General features: G+C 38.8%; 1 protein-coding gene and 1 long non-coding RNA gene across 3 annotated transcripts in view; one reads left to right on the top strand and one right to left on the bottom strand.

Moving 5' to 3' along the window:
* Window positions 1-12530, bottom strand: part of LOC143694143 (uncharacterized) — a 232992-nt gene extending 220462 nt beyond the window's left edge. For both annotated transcript variants that reach the window (XR_013182417.1, XR_013182416.1), the window contains exon 1: window positions 12443-12530. This is a non-coding gene — a long non-coding RNA (uncharacterized LOC143694143). The remainder of the gene's footprint in view (window positions 1-12442) is intronic.
* A 67-nt stretch (window positions 12531-12597) lies between these two features.
* The window catches only part of CNTNAP2 (contactin associated protein 2), a 1030166-nt gene continuing 1026233 nt past the window's right edge, over window positions 12598-16530 (top strand). Inside the window, exon 1 of the mRNA XM_054654380.2 lies at window positions 12598-12732. Within this exon, the coding sequence (XP_054510355.2) occupies window positions 12636-12732 (97 nt within the window). The 5' untranslated portion in view covers window positions 12598-12635. The remainder of the gene's footprint in view (window positions 12733-16530) is intronic.

Raw genomic sequence — 16530 nt, 5'->3', positions numbered from 1 at the left:
AGATGGAACTGGCCAAGCAAGAAGTGTGTTTTCCAGAGAGACTGGAAAATAGAGTTGGATGGCCACTTATCATGAGTGTTTTACCAAGTGCTATCATAAACTATGTCAGTAAGAGACAAGCAAGACAATATTAGCTCTACAGGATCACAAACTGAGCCAAGCTCACCATGAAACCAGTGAGGGATTTGGCCATTGACAAATAAAGGAAGGCAGAGTAGACTATAAAAGACAAACCAATCCAAATGCTCTCTCTCTATACAGCAAGCATTGGCTCAGTGTAAGGAGCTGTGATTTTGCTTTGGTGTAGCAGAGAATGTCCACCAAACACCATTCCCAGCTGTCAAAGGAACTTGGAAATACCATGAGTATTATATGCATACATAAGATTTTAACTAGTTTTTTTCTTGCACAGGCTGGAGAGGGAGAAGCAATTGAGCATATCTAGTCTGTCACCAAAAAATGAAGGAAGGGTTTACTCTGCATCCATGCAGGTGAAAATTGTTCTGCTCTATAACTGTCAGTACAGCAGGGAAGGGTTGATATTGGAGTCTTGTTAGGAAATCAAATTGCTGTTTTTCTTGTTGTTCAGCAATCCCTCAGAGCCAAGGATTCAGTATCTCCAGTTCTTTTATGTTTTACTTTGAGAGTTGACAATAAAATAAATGGAAATGTCGGAAGACCTCTTGAGCAGAGAGTAGCTGGCCACATAGATTGTTATAGCATGACATTTGGGTTTCTGAAAGAAGACACAAAGACCAAGAAATTTTCTTTTGTTTCAGTTTTGGAAGCAAAATAGAGATTATAATTAAACACAAGGAGAATACACATGATCTCCTTGAAAAGATTATTCTATTTTTTTTAAAAGCTAGCCTTTTTTGTTTCTTAATTTAGATTATTTGCAAGGTGTTAGTCCAAGAAATAATCTGCAATTTGGGTGGGACCTAGCCATATAAAAATGACTATATTAATGCTTTTGTCTACCCAGTATGTGCATTAATTACAGGGAATTCCTTAATTTTGATGGTTCTTATATTGCTATCATGATTAGATTCAATAAGTTACAAATCTATGATAAAAAGAAAGAGAATAAAATAGACTGAAAAACAAGGAAAAGCCAGCACAACTGTCTCTCTTCTTTAGTTTCTTCTATGGGCTGCAAAATTGTAGAGCACCTACTATTTTTACTGCTAAATACAGTATTTTCTTTGATTTGTCCAATGATCATATTTTTTTCTTCCTCTCTGTTACTTACACTATGAAGCCTTCTTAGTTTTGTGGCATTTTGTTTTTTTTTTTTTTTTAATTATAATTATTATTGGTATTAATGTAATTTCTGTCTGACTACAAAAATTTAGTCTTGGTATTAATAAGCAAATTTAAAATCTAGGCCATATTCTTACTAGGCAATGGCACTTGAAGCACCTTGTTATGCACTATGCTTCACAATTCACAATCTGACCCCACTATTTTCCATGTGGTTATCCTCATCTCAAAATGAGTAAGCCACCACAGTGTTTGTGGGTAGACACAGTGGTAAAGCAGAGTGTGTGGGAACGACAGAGTTTCTGTTCTAAGGCCCATGTTTCACTGTCTACAGCTGTGCTGGGTACTCAAGGGTCTCCCTGTAGGTAAAGGAGAGGAACTTTAATGGTGCTTGACTCATCTGATCATGTTCAAATGTCTAGTTTAGGGTAACATGAATCTTACCTGAGATGATACTGGCAATACTGACTAGCTCTCTGTCAAGAGTAAAGGGAGACTGAAGTGACAAGTTCAAAGCTAGATGTCTATATTCAGCTGTACCATTCCTTGATTTGTGAGGGAGAAAGATGCTATCCTTTTTTTCCTTCTAACCATTTACTTGTTGGAATCCTATAGACTGCTAGCTGAGCAGCAGAGCGAATGTTACAGCAATCAAAGTTTGAAATAAAAACCAAGGTCAACCGAGCTGAACAGAGCACTAATGAACAAAAGATGCACTTGTTCTGGGAAGAATGGATTTCTCAATGTGAGTTGTCAAAATATCCCCTTTGAGTGTGTCTATAAATGCTGTAGGTGCTTCTGAAGCATCTTAGAGCTGCCAGTTTTGCAGATAGCTGGCTTGAAAGAAGTGTGACTAAGATGTGTCCTGGCACTGATAGTATCCGTACATGTACAGTGGGTTAAAATTTTCTTCCTGCACAACCTCTAAGCAAGATATCCACAAGCTGATGGAGAAACATCCAGGTGGGCGGGGAGCACCTAGAAAACAAGTGATATTGTATTTCAAGCTTTTCAGAATGTTAATGACATATCCTACCCCTCATATAGAGTGGCCTTTGCTAGAGGTAAAAGTGGAAAGCAACTAAATTGCTGCTGTAAGATGGGTGAGTATAGAATAGTGTTTCAGTCTTTTCATTGCATCAAAAATTCTCCTACATTTGCAGGCATGTCTGTGGGCAGAACAATGAGACCTTGCTTCCTCATGAAGTTGGAAACACAGTAGGATTCAGTGCTTTTATCACAGCAGCACTCATAATTAGATTGCATTCCTTTTGGTTCTTAAGAGATTGCATTCTTCTTGGTTCTAAATATTTACCACAGTTCAAGGGGTTTTTTTAAGTGGAAATAGTTTGCTCTTCATCTTTCTTTTGCAGAGTGCAGTTATATAGATTTCAACACATTTCAAGGTTTTTTGCTGGGATATTGAAGATTTTTCAGTGTTCAAAAGTTACAAGTGGTTCTATTAAATTCCTCCCTGCACTCAAGTCATTTCTACGAAATGCAGAAATTTCTACAAAATAACACTATCACTTTTGAATGATGCACAACAGAAATGTGTGTACTCTGTAAATTATGAACATTTATACTACAAGTTTCATCTAGTTCACCTATAACTCTATCATGCTTTTTTATGGGTAGCAAAAGGCATTAGCTGGTTAGCTGTAGTCATCAAGTTCCTTTGATTCCTTTTAAAGTACTTTTCACTTAGGTTCTTCTGCCTTTCCCTCTTAGAGTGTGTTTCTGATGATTAAATCTTTCATACTCTCTTGTACTCTCTGCCATCTCCATCAAAGTACTAATGGAGCACTTTCAGTTCACTTGCCTTGATAGGGCAACTTGCCCTGTAGGACAAGAGGCATAGCTCTTGCTGATTTGTCTGCCTTTAAAAGCTTGTGTTTGGTCTCAGAGCCGTGAATCTTTTTTGCAATAGTTGGAATATGGGTGATTTTGGACACCGCATAGATTTGTGTTCTTGTTCTTTACGCAGATACAATATTTACTTGTCTTGTTGGGAAGCTTAATTCAATATTTGTATGATGCTTAGAAATCCTTAGATGCTGTGGAGAATAAATTATTGTTCATTTATTACATGCCACATTGTAGTGAGTAAGTTACTGTAATTTAAGCACTTTTTAATACCAATGCATTTAGAGCTAAAAATTTGTGCACCATTGTAGGACTTTAGTCTACCTTATGTGACTTTTGCCTAATTTTTAATTAGACAATGAGATAAGATCAATAAGTATAACATACTTCTAGTATGTATGTATATTTGAGAAAATACATGTATTTTTTCATGTTTAATGCTTTCTAAAAGCTAAAGAAGGTCATAAAGCTAAGTGATTTTCATTAGCCATACCTCACAGAAAGTATCTCCAAATCACTCTATATTTCATTAATACTGTAAAAAGGATTTATGCTTGAGAGGAGAAGGGAATTTGTCTCAGAGATAAATCTGGGCAACCAATATGACTTAGATGGTCTTTTCCAATCTTGTTTTCTTATGAATGAAGAAAATCCAGAGCATATTTTAATAATAAGCTTGCTCTTCTATAATAGATATTTGCAGTTTTCTTTAAATGTGCATGACTTATTAAACACATAACATTAGGTTTTTATTTGTGTGAGTGAGTGGTACTTATATGTACATACATAGTGATATATAATTCTGGGGTCTGGGAGGTAATAAAACTCTGTGGTGGGCTGCAACTAAATCCCCTGGTATGTAAAAAAGGCAGCTTACCCACAGTCTTCTTCATGATTCTGTGGTCTCTAATATCAGATAAATTTTTGGGGTGTTTATTTTAGAACCCTTTTGCCTTGGTTAGGGAGACTTCTCATTTCCAAACTAGAGGAAACATGCTCAAAAAGTGTTTCATGTGATACCAGAGTGGATGGCACATTTGGAGAGCATTGTGGTGGTTGTTGCAAGTGTCATCACACACGGGGTTAATATGGTGTCTTTTAGTTTGCCATGTATGCTGTCAGTCTGGCTGCACCTCTCCTCCTGCTGTGTGGCAAGGCATGTGAGAGTTTATTGCATTACCTATTGATTGTAGAAAAGACTTTACAATCATGTCTTTGATTAGATGTTTCCTAACTCCAGGCAATAAAGTCAGGTTGTTTTGCAATGTGCAGATTAAGATCTAGAGATATTAAATCTAGAACATGGCTGCTTACAAATTAAGCTGGAGTGGTCTTTATGAGAGCCCTCTGCACTATCAAATATGCTGAGAAGCTGCATGCCATTAAGGGTGGTCACAGATGTGGCTTCATACATCAGAGAGCTCTTCATATTGTGTGCCTCCTGATAAGGCTTCCTCTTTGCTTTAGAGGCCTCAGTGTGGAAGGAAGAATGGAATAAAAATATGGTACAACCCTACAATTTATACTTTGACTTCATTCCCTTATCACTGCTACAGAGGTAATTTCATTCTCAGTTTCATCCTTACTTCCAAAATGGCTACTGAGATAAAAAGGGCAATCATTTGTGCTCAAAATATTTGTATGTGCACTTTTGTTACATCTACGATTTTATTACATATTACTGAAGTCTGCTGACTGATTTCCCTGAAAGAAGAGCAGGCAGACTGGAGTGGCACTACTCTGAACAAGGAATGAATAAGCCACCTCTTTTTCAGGACATAACTACTACAGCAGTTGCAATTTTTTCATCCATATGACAATAAAACAAATAGTGGTTTTCAGGTCACCACACAAGCTAACACACAATCTCCTTCACCAAAAACGTACAATGTTTATTTTTCCATTTAAAGTAGGAGGGCTGGTGGCAGTAATGAAAACCTCCAACTGGTCAATGGGAGCAATCTTCAAGGCATGAGATAGAGCAGCTCCACTGTGAGCTGCAGGCTGATCTGATCTGATCTGGCTAGGCTTGGCTGCAGCTCTTGCACAGCTCAGAAACTCCACTGAAGCCCAAGGAGTTATTGTGCTTGCATAGCCCCAGTGAGTGGCTTCCTAAAGTTAGCACAAAGCTTATCTAATCATTTCAATTTTTGAAAAAGTGACCAGGTTGCCAATCTTCATACAATTGATATTCTTAATGCCAGACATTTTTAGAAAAAGAAAGAAAGAAAGAAAGAAAGAAAGAAAGAAAGAAAGAAAGAAAGAAAGAAAGAAAGAAAGAAAGAAAGAAAGAAAGAAAGAAAGAAAGAAAGAAAGAAAGAAAGAAAGAGAAAGAAAGAAAGAAAGAAAGAAACCCACAGGAACACAGGGGATGCATAGGAAGTTATCTGACAGGCAGGTGTGCAGATAGTCAAAGCAGTGTGCATTTATCTTTAGCTATAATTGTATTTGAGTATTATGCAGGAGCTTCAGTCATGACTGACACCCTGCTCTGTACTAGATGCACTGTAGACACTTAATAAAAGGCAGTTCTGGAGTCATAACTAAGAATTACTGGAGCTTCATGTTTAACTGAAGCACCAAGTACCTTACCACAATCAATTGCAAGGAAGAATTTATAATATGGTTCAAGAGGACTCTGGATACTCCTAATATAAGACAGAGTACATGGTAGTATTTTAAAGGACTTTTATGGTCAAGTATCCATATGTTATCTGTAGTAGGAGATGAAGATAACTGGTTTATTAGTGTGGTAATTGAGACTGAATGATGTGGACAATATAAGAGGGAGGCAAATATATATTTACTCAGAATGCTTAAATGCTTCAGTAACTTTAGTGCATTACTCTGCTAACCTCTTCCAATCTGTTAAATATGTATTGAGTAGATAATGAGGCTATATCCTCAGTAACACAAATTATTTAAAGTAAAGCAGTGGTTTAAAGCTACTAGTTGTGAATTATTTCAAAACCTTTCCTGAAGAAGTTCCCAAGATGAGGGCTGTAGATCACTGTCAGTTTAAGGAAAGAAATTGTGTTAAATTATGCTGGCTCTTTCCCATGTTTTCAGCTACTAATTTGCATTAAAATATGGCTAAAAATACATTAATTTTTCACAAATATTACTTTGCTGTGGAAGTATTTACTGTAATCTCCAAAGTGTTGCTATGTACTTGTCTTGAAAATACCTTCAAGTCACATGAAGTCTCCTCATCCAGACATAAATGATAGCCTAAGAAGAGCTGACAGTCTCTTCTCTGGCATTTACCTTGCAGGCTGTGCATTAGTGAAAGGATGCCTTTTTTCCTGCCCCACAAATAGCAGATGGAAATGTTCCAGATTGATTTGGATTTCTCCTTTAAAGGTGACTGAAGTATTTTCAATGTAATTGCAATAACTTTTGATATTATTACTATAATTCACTTTCTGTGCATTTTTTTCAATATAGAGCTTTTGCTATGCATCCATGGATTGCCTATGAAATGGTCTAAACTGAATTAAGAAGAAAAACTGAGGCCAGATATGGTAGGGAAAGGAATCAACTATAATACCACATTTGAAATTTGGTTAGCAAAAAGATATTTTCCTTTAGCAAGGCTTTTCTTTCTTTACATGCACTTAAATGATGCACCTAGACAATTATTTAGCCCTAGAATCATGGCATCTGCTGAGTTGGAAGGGACTCACAAGGATCACTGAGTCCAGATCTTGGCCCTGCACAGGACACCTCAAGAGTCACACCATGTGCCTGAGAGCATTGTCCAAACGCTTCTTGAACTCTGTCAGGCTGGTGCTGTGATCACTTCCCTGGGGAGCCTGTTCCAGTGCTCAGCCAGCCTCTGGGTGAAAGACTTTTTTCTGATATCCAAACTAAACACCCCTGACTCAGTTTCATGCCATTCTCTTGGGTCCAGTCACTGGTCATGAGAGTGAAGCCATCAGTACCTGCACCTCTGCTTCCCTTTCTGATGGTGTTGAAGACCACAATGAGGTCTCGTCTCAGTCTCCTGTACTCCAGGCTGAACAAACCAAGTGACCTCAACTGCCCCTCATAATTGTTTGTCAAATTGTTTCATATACAGTGCAGATTAATAGAGAGCAAGGTATCACAAAAGAAATTTCTAAAGGTAGATGCTGTCTTAAGCAGATGTTTCGACTACAAAAGATACAGGGACACGAAGCTGAAAACTTCTGAACATCTTCAATTTATTTTGATGTCTGTGTGAACACATATTTCCTTTTTTTATCTTCTTGTTTTAATAAAATTACCATAATTAACTGATGGTCAAGACAAAAATGCATTCACTTCAAAATATAATGCTATATTTTTAGCTGTGAGGAGCAAGAAGAAGATACTGTATCTTTTCTGCTAATGCACCTTCATCTTCCTTTTCAGATGCATTAAGATTAGGAAAGACTTTCCTTGCATTTCTGGAAAATAAGTATTTTCTTCAGGTCTTTACAACTTCTCATAGGATCACAATATTCATGTGATCCCTTCTTCCTCAGAGAAATACCCATGAGTATCAAGAATCCCAGTAGAAAACCTGACATTGTTCTTAATAAACCGAAGACTTCCTCCAGTAATAGAGCTGTCTATTATCAGGCATTTAATTCTCTGCATGTGACCATAAAGCCTTGTTTTGGTCATAATTTGAAGTACATATTTAAATGTATTAAATATCCTAGAGACTTGGATGGAAAATTCTGCTATAGATGATTTTTAGAGCTCTACCATGCAAGAGGGCTGGGGAAACCAAAAATATAAAAGGGAAACAATATTTAAAAATGGTAGTTTGTTAGGCATAAAAAAGCTTCATATTTACTTTTCAGTATTAATTCAAAAGTTGCATGTTCTTTTTCAAGTTGGCTCATTTTCTTCTGTGGAACCAACTTATGTTATTGGATGCCATTTGGTCCCACCAGTGTTTGAAATTCTGAATTACCCTTTCTAGCTTTCTGACATTGTATTTTCCCTCTTGACATTCACATACTGTAAATATAGCTCTATCCAGGATGAATTCCATTTAGCAGACATTGCTTGACAGCTATAGTAAATTCAGAATGATCTATTCATTCATCAATATGTGTGTACAATTTCCATTAAGCTCAATAAAATTTGTGTACAGCTGTAATAACTGAAGTCTTTTAACACACTAGTGTCTTTCTAATTGCCAGGGAGGTTTCACCAGTTGACTGAGATATCTCTCTACTTTTTAATGCTTTGGGAGTGTTGAAGTGGTCATTGGCACTGGTGAGGCTGCAACTCAAATTCTTTGGCTGGTTTTGGGCCCCTTACTAAAAGAAATATTGAGGTGCTGGAGCATTTCTAGAGAAGGGCTGGGAAGGGTCTAAAGAGTAAATCTTAAGAGGAGCAGCCAAGGGAAGTGTTTAGCCCGGACAAAAGGAGGCTCAGGAGAGACCTTACCACTCTCTACAACTCCCTGAAAGGAAGGTTGTAGCCAGGCAGGGGTCAGGTCTCTTCTCCCAAGTATAAAAGCAACAGAACAAGAGGAAATGGCCTCAAATTGTGACATGTTTAGGTCAGATACTGAGAAAAATTTCTTCATGAAAAGGGTTGCCAAGCATAACAGCAGACTGCCCACGGAAGTAGCTGAGTCACCACCCTGGAAATATTTAAAAGATGTGTAGATGTGGCACTTTGGGACATGGTTTAGTGGTGGCCTGGCAGTGCTGGGCTAGTGGTTGGACTATACAATCTTAAAGGTCTTTTCCAACCTAAACAATTATATGATTTTATGATCTGAGAAATAAAAATAAGGGACTCTTATGGGAGTAGCTTAGATGGAAGATCCTCCTTCTGCACCTCTTGGCTGGTGTGGCTGTCCCAGTCTGCTATAACACCTTCCTAACCTATAGAGAGGGGAGAACACTGTTGACCCAAGCTGCAAACACTTGACATTTGCAGGATACGGGTGCTAAAGCTTGTAGGTGCCCTGCTGAGACTGCAGGCATGTCTCACTGCTTGCTTAGAAACATCCTTACATTTACACTCTGGAACAGAAATGTTAGGAGAATGAGTAGAAGTATCTAATAACTTCATATTGTGACCTAACACAATCTGACCATGTTTTCATTGCAAAGGTTAATATATTCAACTTGGATTTGTTGAATCATGTAAAGTAATACTTCACAACATGCTCCAGGAAAAAGAAAGGAAAAAAAAAAAAGAGTATATATGGTTAGCTTGTTTTATAGGACTAAAGAATGCCTGAAGATCTTTGTAATGATTTTTGTGTGACAGAATCAGTCAAAGTTAATGATTTTGCAGGCCTCACTTGTGGTTATATTAAAAATAATTGCATTACCCTTGCACAACTCATTTCTGTTGCTATATAGTTTAAATATTTTATGCAGTTTTTAAGGACTGATCCTATTCCGAGGTGGGGAAAAAGGCAATAATCTGTGCCATTTCTTCCGACTCAAACCACAAGGAAATTTTCTACTGTCACCATTATTGAAATATTCACCAACCAGCCTTCTGGATCTTCCTGTTTTGAATTGTCTTATCCTCTTTAGCTATTTTTTTCAATGTCTATCTACTTATGATCAATTTGAGTACATTTTTGAAAACCCAATCATCATATGCTAAACAAGTATGAAGTTTGAACAACTAAAATCAAGTCAAGGTTCTTGTCCTGTGGAGGACTTGATGAGGTAGGTGATATACAGGTATACAGGTATAAAAGTATGAATGGGTGACGAGCAAGTATGTTTTTTGTTGTGCTTGTTGGAAGAGCCTTAAGAAACAGAAATTTTGTTTGAAAAATGGTCTGCTGAGCCTTTAAGTACTTACTCAAATAAGCTGTTTATTACTTATTCAAGTGAATTATAAAGGCCAATGAACACAGAAAGGGTTTCAAGAACTCAGAATGAAGGTGGTAGAAATTTTTGCATGTCATAGTTAGTCTTTTTTCTGTGAATATTTGCAGTCAGTTTGTGATACTATATCAGCTCTACCATTTCAGTGGTAGTTGAAGAAAAGAAAATGTAGGTTAATGAACTTGAAAAATTGTGGGATGTACAGCAGGAGGGGGACAGAAGATGTAAACAAGAAGGAAGTTAAGGGAAGAGGCATTTTTGAACAATTTTAATGTCACTAATTAATATCTGGTTCTTAGTCAATTCCCAAAAAACTCACATATCATAATGATTACTGGATATCAAAATGTATCTGTCAGTTATAAAGGGGAGGGCATTGCAAAGAGCTCAGGATAATGCAGGGAAGAGGTAACAGAGTCTCTAGGGAAATATTTATTCTTTCAAAAACAGAAATAAGTATAATAAAACTTATTCATAGTGCACTCTTTCATTTCATATTTGCTGTATACATATTGGCATTACTTCTATGAAAGCATTTGAAATATTGATATATTAACACTCTTTATGGATAAGGCAAGGCAGGGAAAGCCTCAAGGAGGAAAAATTATGGCAGTTGGACAAGACTACAGAAACACTTTTCCCAGGGCTGGCATTTAAGATTTTTCCTGGGCTGTGCTCAAATCTCTAGGCCACAGCTCTCCTGGGATATCACATATTATGTATGGATGAGCTTTCAAAGTGACCTAAAAGATAGGCACTGTACTCCCTCAGAAAGGCAATAGGATTGAGGATCCTAATATCCCAAGGCCTTTCTGAAAATCTCATCTTACACACAGTCTTAACCACTTCATCACAGTCACTAAATAACAGCAGGTACTTGTTAACAGCATGTGTATTAGTCACTGAAAATAATTTATCCCTGCTTTGGGGCTCCTCTAAAGAAATTATACCTCTCAATTTCTCAGCTTTCTCTATATAACACCTGAGAAATAATTGTTTTCATTTTTCTTTGCCTCATTGATTGTAGAATAAATAATCCATGAATAACTCCCTATCCTCATTATTCTACCGTATCTGGTGAGCAATAACTTTCAGTTCAGCTGTTTAAGGGCAATGGCAGGAGGGATGAAGAGGGATGAAAAAGAAGAGTCAGACTCTTGTCATCCCTAAAGCATAAGGCTGGGATATGGCCAGGTTGTCTCCGTCATCCCTTGTAGGTGAAAACCACAGTGAAACTTCAATGCAGCTTGCTTCCTGGCTCGCTCTCGGGCAGAGAATTAATTACAGAATGGCAACATCTGCATTAGCGGCTCCTGCAGCCCCAGCTCTCTGCAGGCGGGATGATGCTCGCTCCCCACCAGATCTAGGACCGCTCGGAGGACTTGCCTGCTATCCACGTCTCGGATCCCCGCAGGCTGGAGCTCGGGGAGCCGCGGTGTGCGGGGGAGCGGCGGGGAGGGCGGCAGGAGCCGGCCGCGGGGCGAGCAGGGACGCCGCGCCTCCGCTCCAGCGGCACCGCGACACCGCCCCGGCGCTCCGCTCCGCAGCCGGCCCCGGCCTCCATCCCCATCCCCATCCCCATCCCCATCCCCATCCCCATCCCCATCCCCATCCCCATCCCCATCCCCATCCCCATTCCCATCTCATCCCCATCCCCCCTGCCCCCGTCCCCGCTCCACCTTCCCGCAGCCCCAGCCCCGATCCCTGCACTGGCTCCCGCCCCGCTCCGCCCCAGCCCTGGCCGCGATCCCCGCCGCCGTCCCCCGGCTCTGCATCTGAGCCAGGCAAGCGAGGACGATCGGGGTCCTGGAGGCTCGAGGGGCGCAGAGGAAGAAGGAGGAGCTGGAGGAAGCGAAGGGAAGGGGAGGGGAGCGCAGAGGAGAGGATTTTCCCATCTCCTTTTTTTTTTTTTTTTTTTTGGAGGAGGAAGGTTGCTGCTGCTAGTGGCAGCGTTTCCTCCTGCTGGAAGATGATAAATACATGAGGAGAGAGGCTCTGAGCCTGCTTCTGTGCTGCGGGAGTGTCTCTCTCCCTCCCTCCCCTCTCCCTGCTTCTGTGTGAGTGTGTGTTTGGCTGCCGGGCGGTGTGTGCGTGTACACTGTGTATATATATCTGAGCTGGGAGGTTATTGCAAGCTTCTCTCAGCAGCGCTCCTCTGTACAGGAAGACGGGCTCAGCTGCAGTGGTAGCATCAACAGCAGCATTAGCAGCACCAACTGCTTTATTCGCCTTTCTTCCTTCCCTTCATCTCCATCTCCCTTTCCCTTCCCTCCTCCCACGTCTTTTAGGTGATTGATCTTCATTTTTTTTAAATTATTATTTATTTTTCTACTCTACAATCCTTGTTATTTGATACTTCGTGGCTTTTTTTTTTTTTCTTTTTTTCTTTCCCCCTTTCCCTGAGAAGGAGGCACAGAAACAAACACGCACAAACACAGAGAAATAAGGGAAAGAAAAGTACCGGGACTTACCCTGCTGCTGCAAACCCAAAGATAGCAGACGAAGAGGGGGTTTGGCTTCTACCCCAAGGTAAAGCCCTGCCCCCTTTACCTCCTCGACACCTCCTCCGAGGAAGAGAAGGAGAGAGAGCGAAGGGGGCCAAAGTGGAGAAAAGCAGGTCTTCTGCGACTGGCATTTGGAGTACAGGGAGCCAGGAAGTGAAGGATGGTTGTGGTTACCCGAGCTGGCTGCAGGGCAGCTCTCTTCCTCTGGATTTTCATCAGCATTAGCTGCAGAGCCAGGACTGCTCTGCCTGCATCTCGTAAGTACCCTTTTCTAAGAAACGCGCACAATTTCAGCTCCGAATTAAGCCAGAGGGAGATTCCCACAACTCTGTGAGGTCGATTATTTTTGCTTTGCTGATGAATATTGTGTTTGATTGTGTTTGATTTTTCTTTGTATGCATATGTGTGCACTGAGGTCTGATACTGTTTGCAGTGCTCCCCATCAGATCTTCCTTGGTGATTTCAATGGTAGCTGGTGTGGAAAGTTGAAAGAGACCTACTCTGTGATATAATCTTGGTTCTGCAATGGAGTCAGAGGGGGAAAGCAATCAGAAGCAGTTCAAAGTTTGGGGATAGTTTTTGTTTGGTCGGTTTGGTTTATTTTGGTTTTTCCCATCTTCCTCGGAAGGAATGCAATTTGCATTTGGAAGTACTTCACTTCCACAGTTTTGTGAGGGAAAAGAGGAGATGTGAGCAGTTTCCATAACTAGTGTTTTATCGAGGAGCAGCAAGAGAAAATTGTGTCTCGTTTGAAGAGGAAAGAATGATTGTGAATTGAAGAGAGGGAACTGAGCCAGGACAGCTTTTCTTTAGAGCAAAGTTTTGCTGCCGATAATAGAATGAGCAAAGGTATTTTAGAGGAGACCATCAATTGCCCTCCTAGTGAGGTAGAAATAGTAGAGAAATGATCAAACATCTGCTGAAATTCTGAACTTCAGACTAGAGGAGTGTAGAGCACCTGTACAGAATCTGATTCTGTTGTTAGTATAAAAATGACACCATATTAATTGATTTCAGTGGATATTAGACCAAGTCTTGAACATTGCACTAAGCTGTAGTTTTGAGCAAAACATTTTGCAAGTAGATGTCAGTACTAAGTATTTAGTTGTTTCTCTTAAGACTATGTAAAACATTTGCCAATGGCCAAGTATTTTTGAAATGCATACTGAAATGAAACAGTGCATTTTTATAGTATCATCATCATAGTGCTGGCTTGATCGGCTGTTTATAGAGGAAGGAAGTGTCCTGAAATGTTATGGATAGATGTGCTGGGATTGCATGCATGTGAATGGGGGTTGATTCTACTGACCAAGCAGGGAATTGCATAGAATGCAATGTATATACTGCATAGAGATCTATGTAGATCGCTCTATTTATTTATTTGTTTAATTGTTTCCTTGGGGGCTGGAATGAACAATGCAATGATTAGGGAATTGGAGCACTGCTATGCTTTCTTACTGGGTTTCTATCTGTTATCATCTAATACCTATTGAAAAACAAGTGTTATTCCAGGATTTTCTTGCACCTGCATATTTTTTTGTGTGTCAACAAATATGTATAGCAGTGTCTGCATTGTTATCGAGGTCTCAAAGGCTATAGGATGTTCAGTTGTTTTCCTACCTTTGAATTAGGAGAAGTATTGATCCTGAGGTTTACTTCTGAGTTTTGACCAACTATATAATTTTTCTTAGGAGTATTATTTCTTCATGGTCATCTCTCAGGCTCTGCATAATAGGAATGTGTGGGGGACAGTATTCATGATTTAGGTTGTCAGAAATCTGTTCTTTGAAAACAAAGTCCCTGCTTTTCTCTGAGAGGGTTTTGGAGCTTTTTTTGTTTGTTTTTGTCACTCAGCAACTAATGGCTATAGTATAACTTGAAAATTACCTACAGTGGGTTATTGATTTCCCAACAAACAAATCTTTAACTTTTGAAATAAGTTTGTTCAGAAGTTAATGGTTGTAGTAACAACATTATACCCAGAAATTCCAGGAATGGGGGATATATATAATCTTAATTACAGTTTAGTCATATGCATTCCCATCTTGATGATCAGCTATTCAAAAATTTCTTTATATTAATTCACCTTCCAAGAGCTTATACATTATACTCCTTATGTAGTGAGTGGCATTTCATTTCATTTCTGACTCACTTCTTAAAGTGAAATGGAGCTAGATTTGTTTACTGGAAACATAAATATAGTTAGAAATACACGTCAGCCTTAAATTTACAAAAGGATTGTTCTCAGTGCAGCACATGTTGAAAATTCTTGTAAAGCTTATGGATGCTTGGGTGCTGGTGCCACAGTGGGAAGGAACTCCAGTGCTGTGTCACACTGTTTTGGTGTACCACTTTGCTGGTTATTCTGTTGCATGCTTTGCTATACAAACTGGTCACTCCACTGTATTTTGTCACTGTGCTCTATTTTCTGGGGTTGTTTGTAACTTTGCAACTGATTTGGATTGGAGGATTTTGTGAATGGGATTGGAGAATTTTGTTCTCTGTTGACAAGATGGTATATCTAGTTTTCATTATCCTTTTTTTTGCTTTGTTTTGTTTCATTTTGATTTTTTTCCTTTTTTTTTCTTTTTTTTCCCCCTCTGTTGATTTTGAACCTCATATTCGGAATACTTCTGAAACAATTAAAAACTGTGTGAAATGCAACTTTGATGTAAAACTTATTTCCAACCACTATTTCATTTTCTCCTCCATTGTAAATTTATGTTTTGGCTTTGAAGTTATTAACAACATCAAATTTTTTCCCTATAGGTTTTTTAGGAAATATGCAAGTCTTATGGTGTACAGTGCATTACAAATCCCTATGTAAGAGCTTGCTGTTCAGTATTTTCTCACAGTCTGGTCTGCTTGTGCTGCCATAGAAAAGGATACAGCTTTCAGAAAGAACAGAATTGGATATTGCTGATGTGAATATGCTTTATCTCAAATGTTTGTTTACTTTGCAAAGTAAATATATCTCTAGTTAAAATGGAATCTGTCAGTAGTACTGATTCAGAAGTGATCGTGTTGAAAGCTTTTAATCTCATTTAGTTTTATCTCAAGATGACGTGGGTGTTGAAAGCCCATCCTGTAGTATAATAAACATACACTGTGATACAATATCCCACACATTAATGCTCAGATCTTACTGTCAATTCTATTCATGGTCATGTTTTCATACCCTGGCAATAAATTCTTCATATTCCTGCAATTTTTATTTTTTTTAATAAGCGTGGAAGGATGAAAACACCCTTCTGGAATCAAGGCTAATGAACAGCTCAACCAGGAGAGGTCATCACAAGATAAAAAGTAACACAGAAAATACAAATTTAGTGCTTTATAGTCCTTTACGTGGCTAAGATGGAATGATAAGAATATGAATATGGGTAGACTAACTCTCATTTGTATGCCTATAAAATCCCCAAACACAAAAAGTAGCAATGTTGTTACGTAATAAAAATGTTCAAGGTATTAATTATAGGATTGTCTCCTTCTCTCTGAAAGGAATTCACTTTACAAGTAATTATCTTTCACAGCTAGGGTTTTTTGGTTTTTTTCATCATATCTGTTTTTATGCAATGCAAACCTGATGAGCACAGAACTATTAAAACTTCTAGTTCTGATACTTGTCATGCTTTTGTAGTATGTCCCATAGCACTGCTCAAGTTGAAGTTTGAGCCCATTTTACAAGACTTGGTGCAGAAATCAAAAGGGGGGGCATGTAGAGTAAATAATTAAGATACATAAAAGAAAAAATATACAGCTTTTATATTTGACTTCATGGCACCCAGATTTTCCTTGGAAAAGTACTGAAAAGGAGTAATGTCCCTTTTGAAAGAGCAAGGCATTGTAGAAGAAAGTCCTTTTTAAGAGGCGAAGTTAGAAGAAGCTCTGAGCAATCTGGTCCAGTGGAAGTTGTATGCCCATGTTAAGCATATGAGGTGTCATAAATTCTATTAGATTCACACTTGGGGAAAATTTCTCTTCCAGATAATGTCTCAGACATAATAATGATATTTTTGGAAATCTGATCAATTCCTTTTTTTTTGTTTTCTTTT

This window comes from Agelaius phoeniceus, chromosome 1, assembly GCF_051311805.1.
Source record: "Agelaius phoeniceus isolate bAgePho1 chromosome 1, bAgePho1.hap1, whole genome shotgun sequence".
Taxonomy (NCBI): domain Eukaryota; kingdom Metazoa; phylum Chordata; class Aves; order Passeriformes; family Icteridae; genus Agelaius; species Agelaius phoeniceus.
The sequence above is the reverse complement of the archived record's forward strand: the minus strand, read 5'-3'. Positions and strand labels throughout refer to the sequence as shown.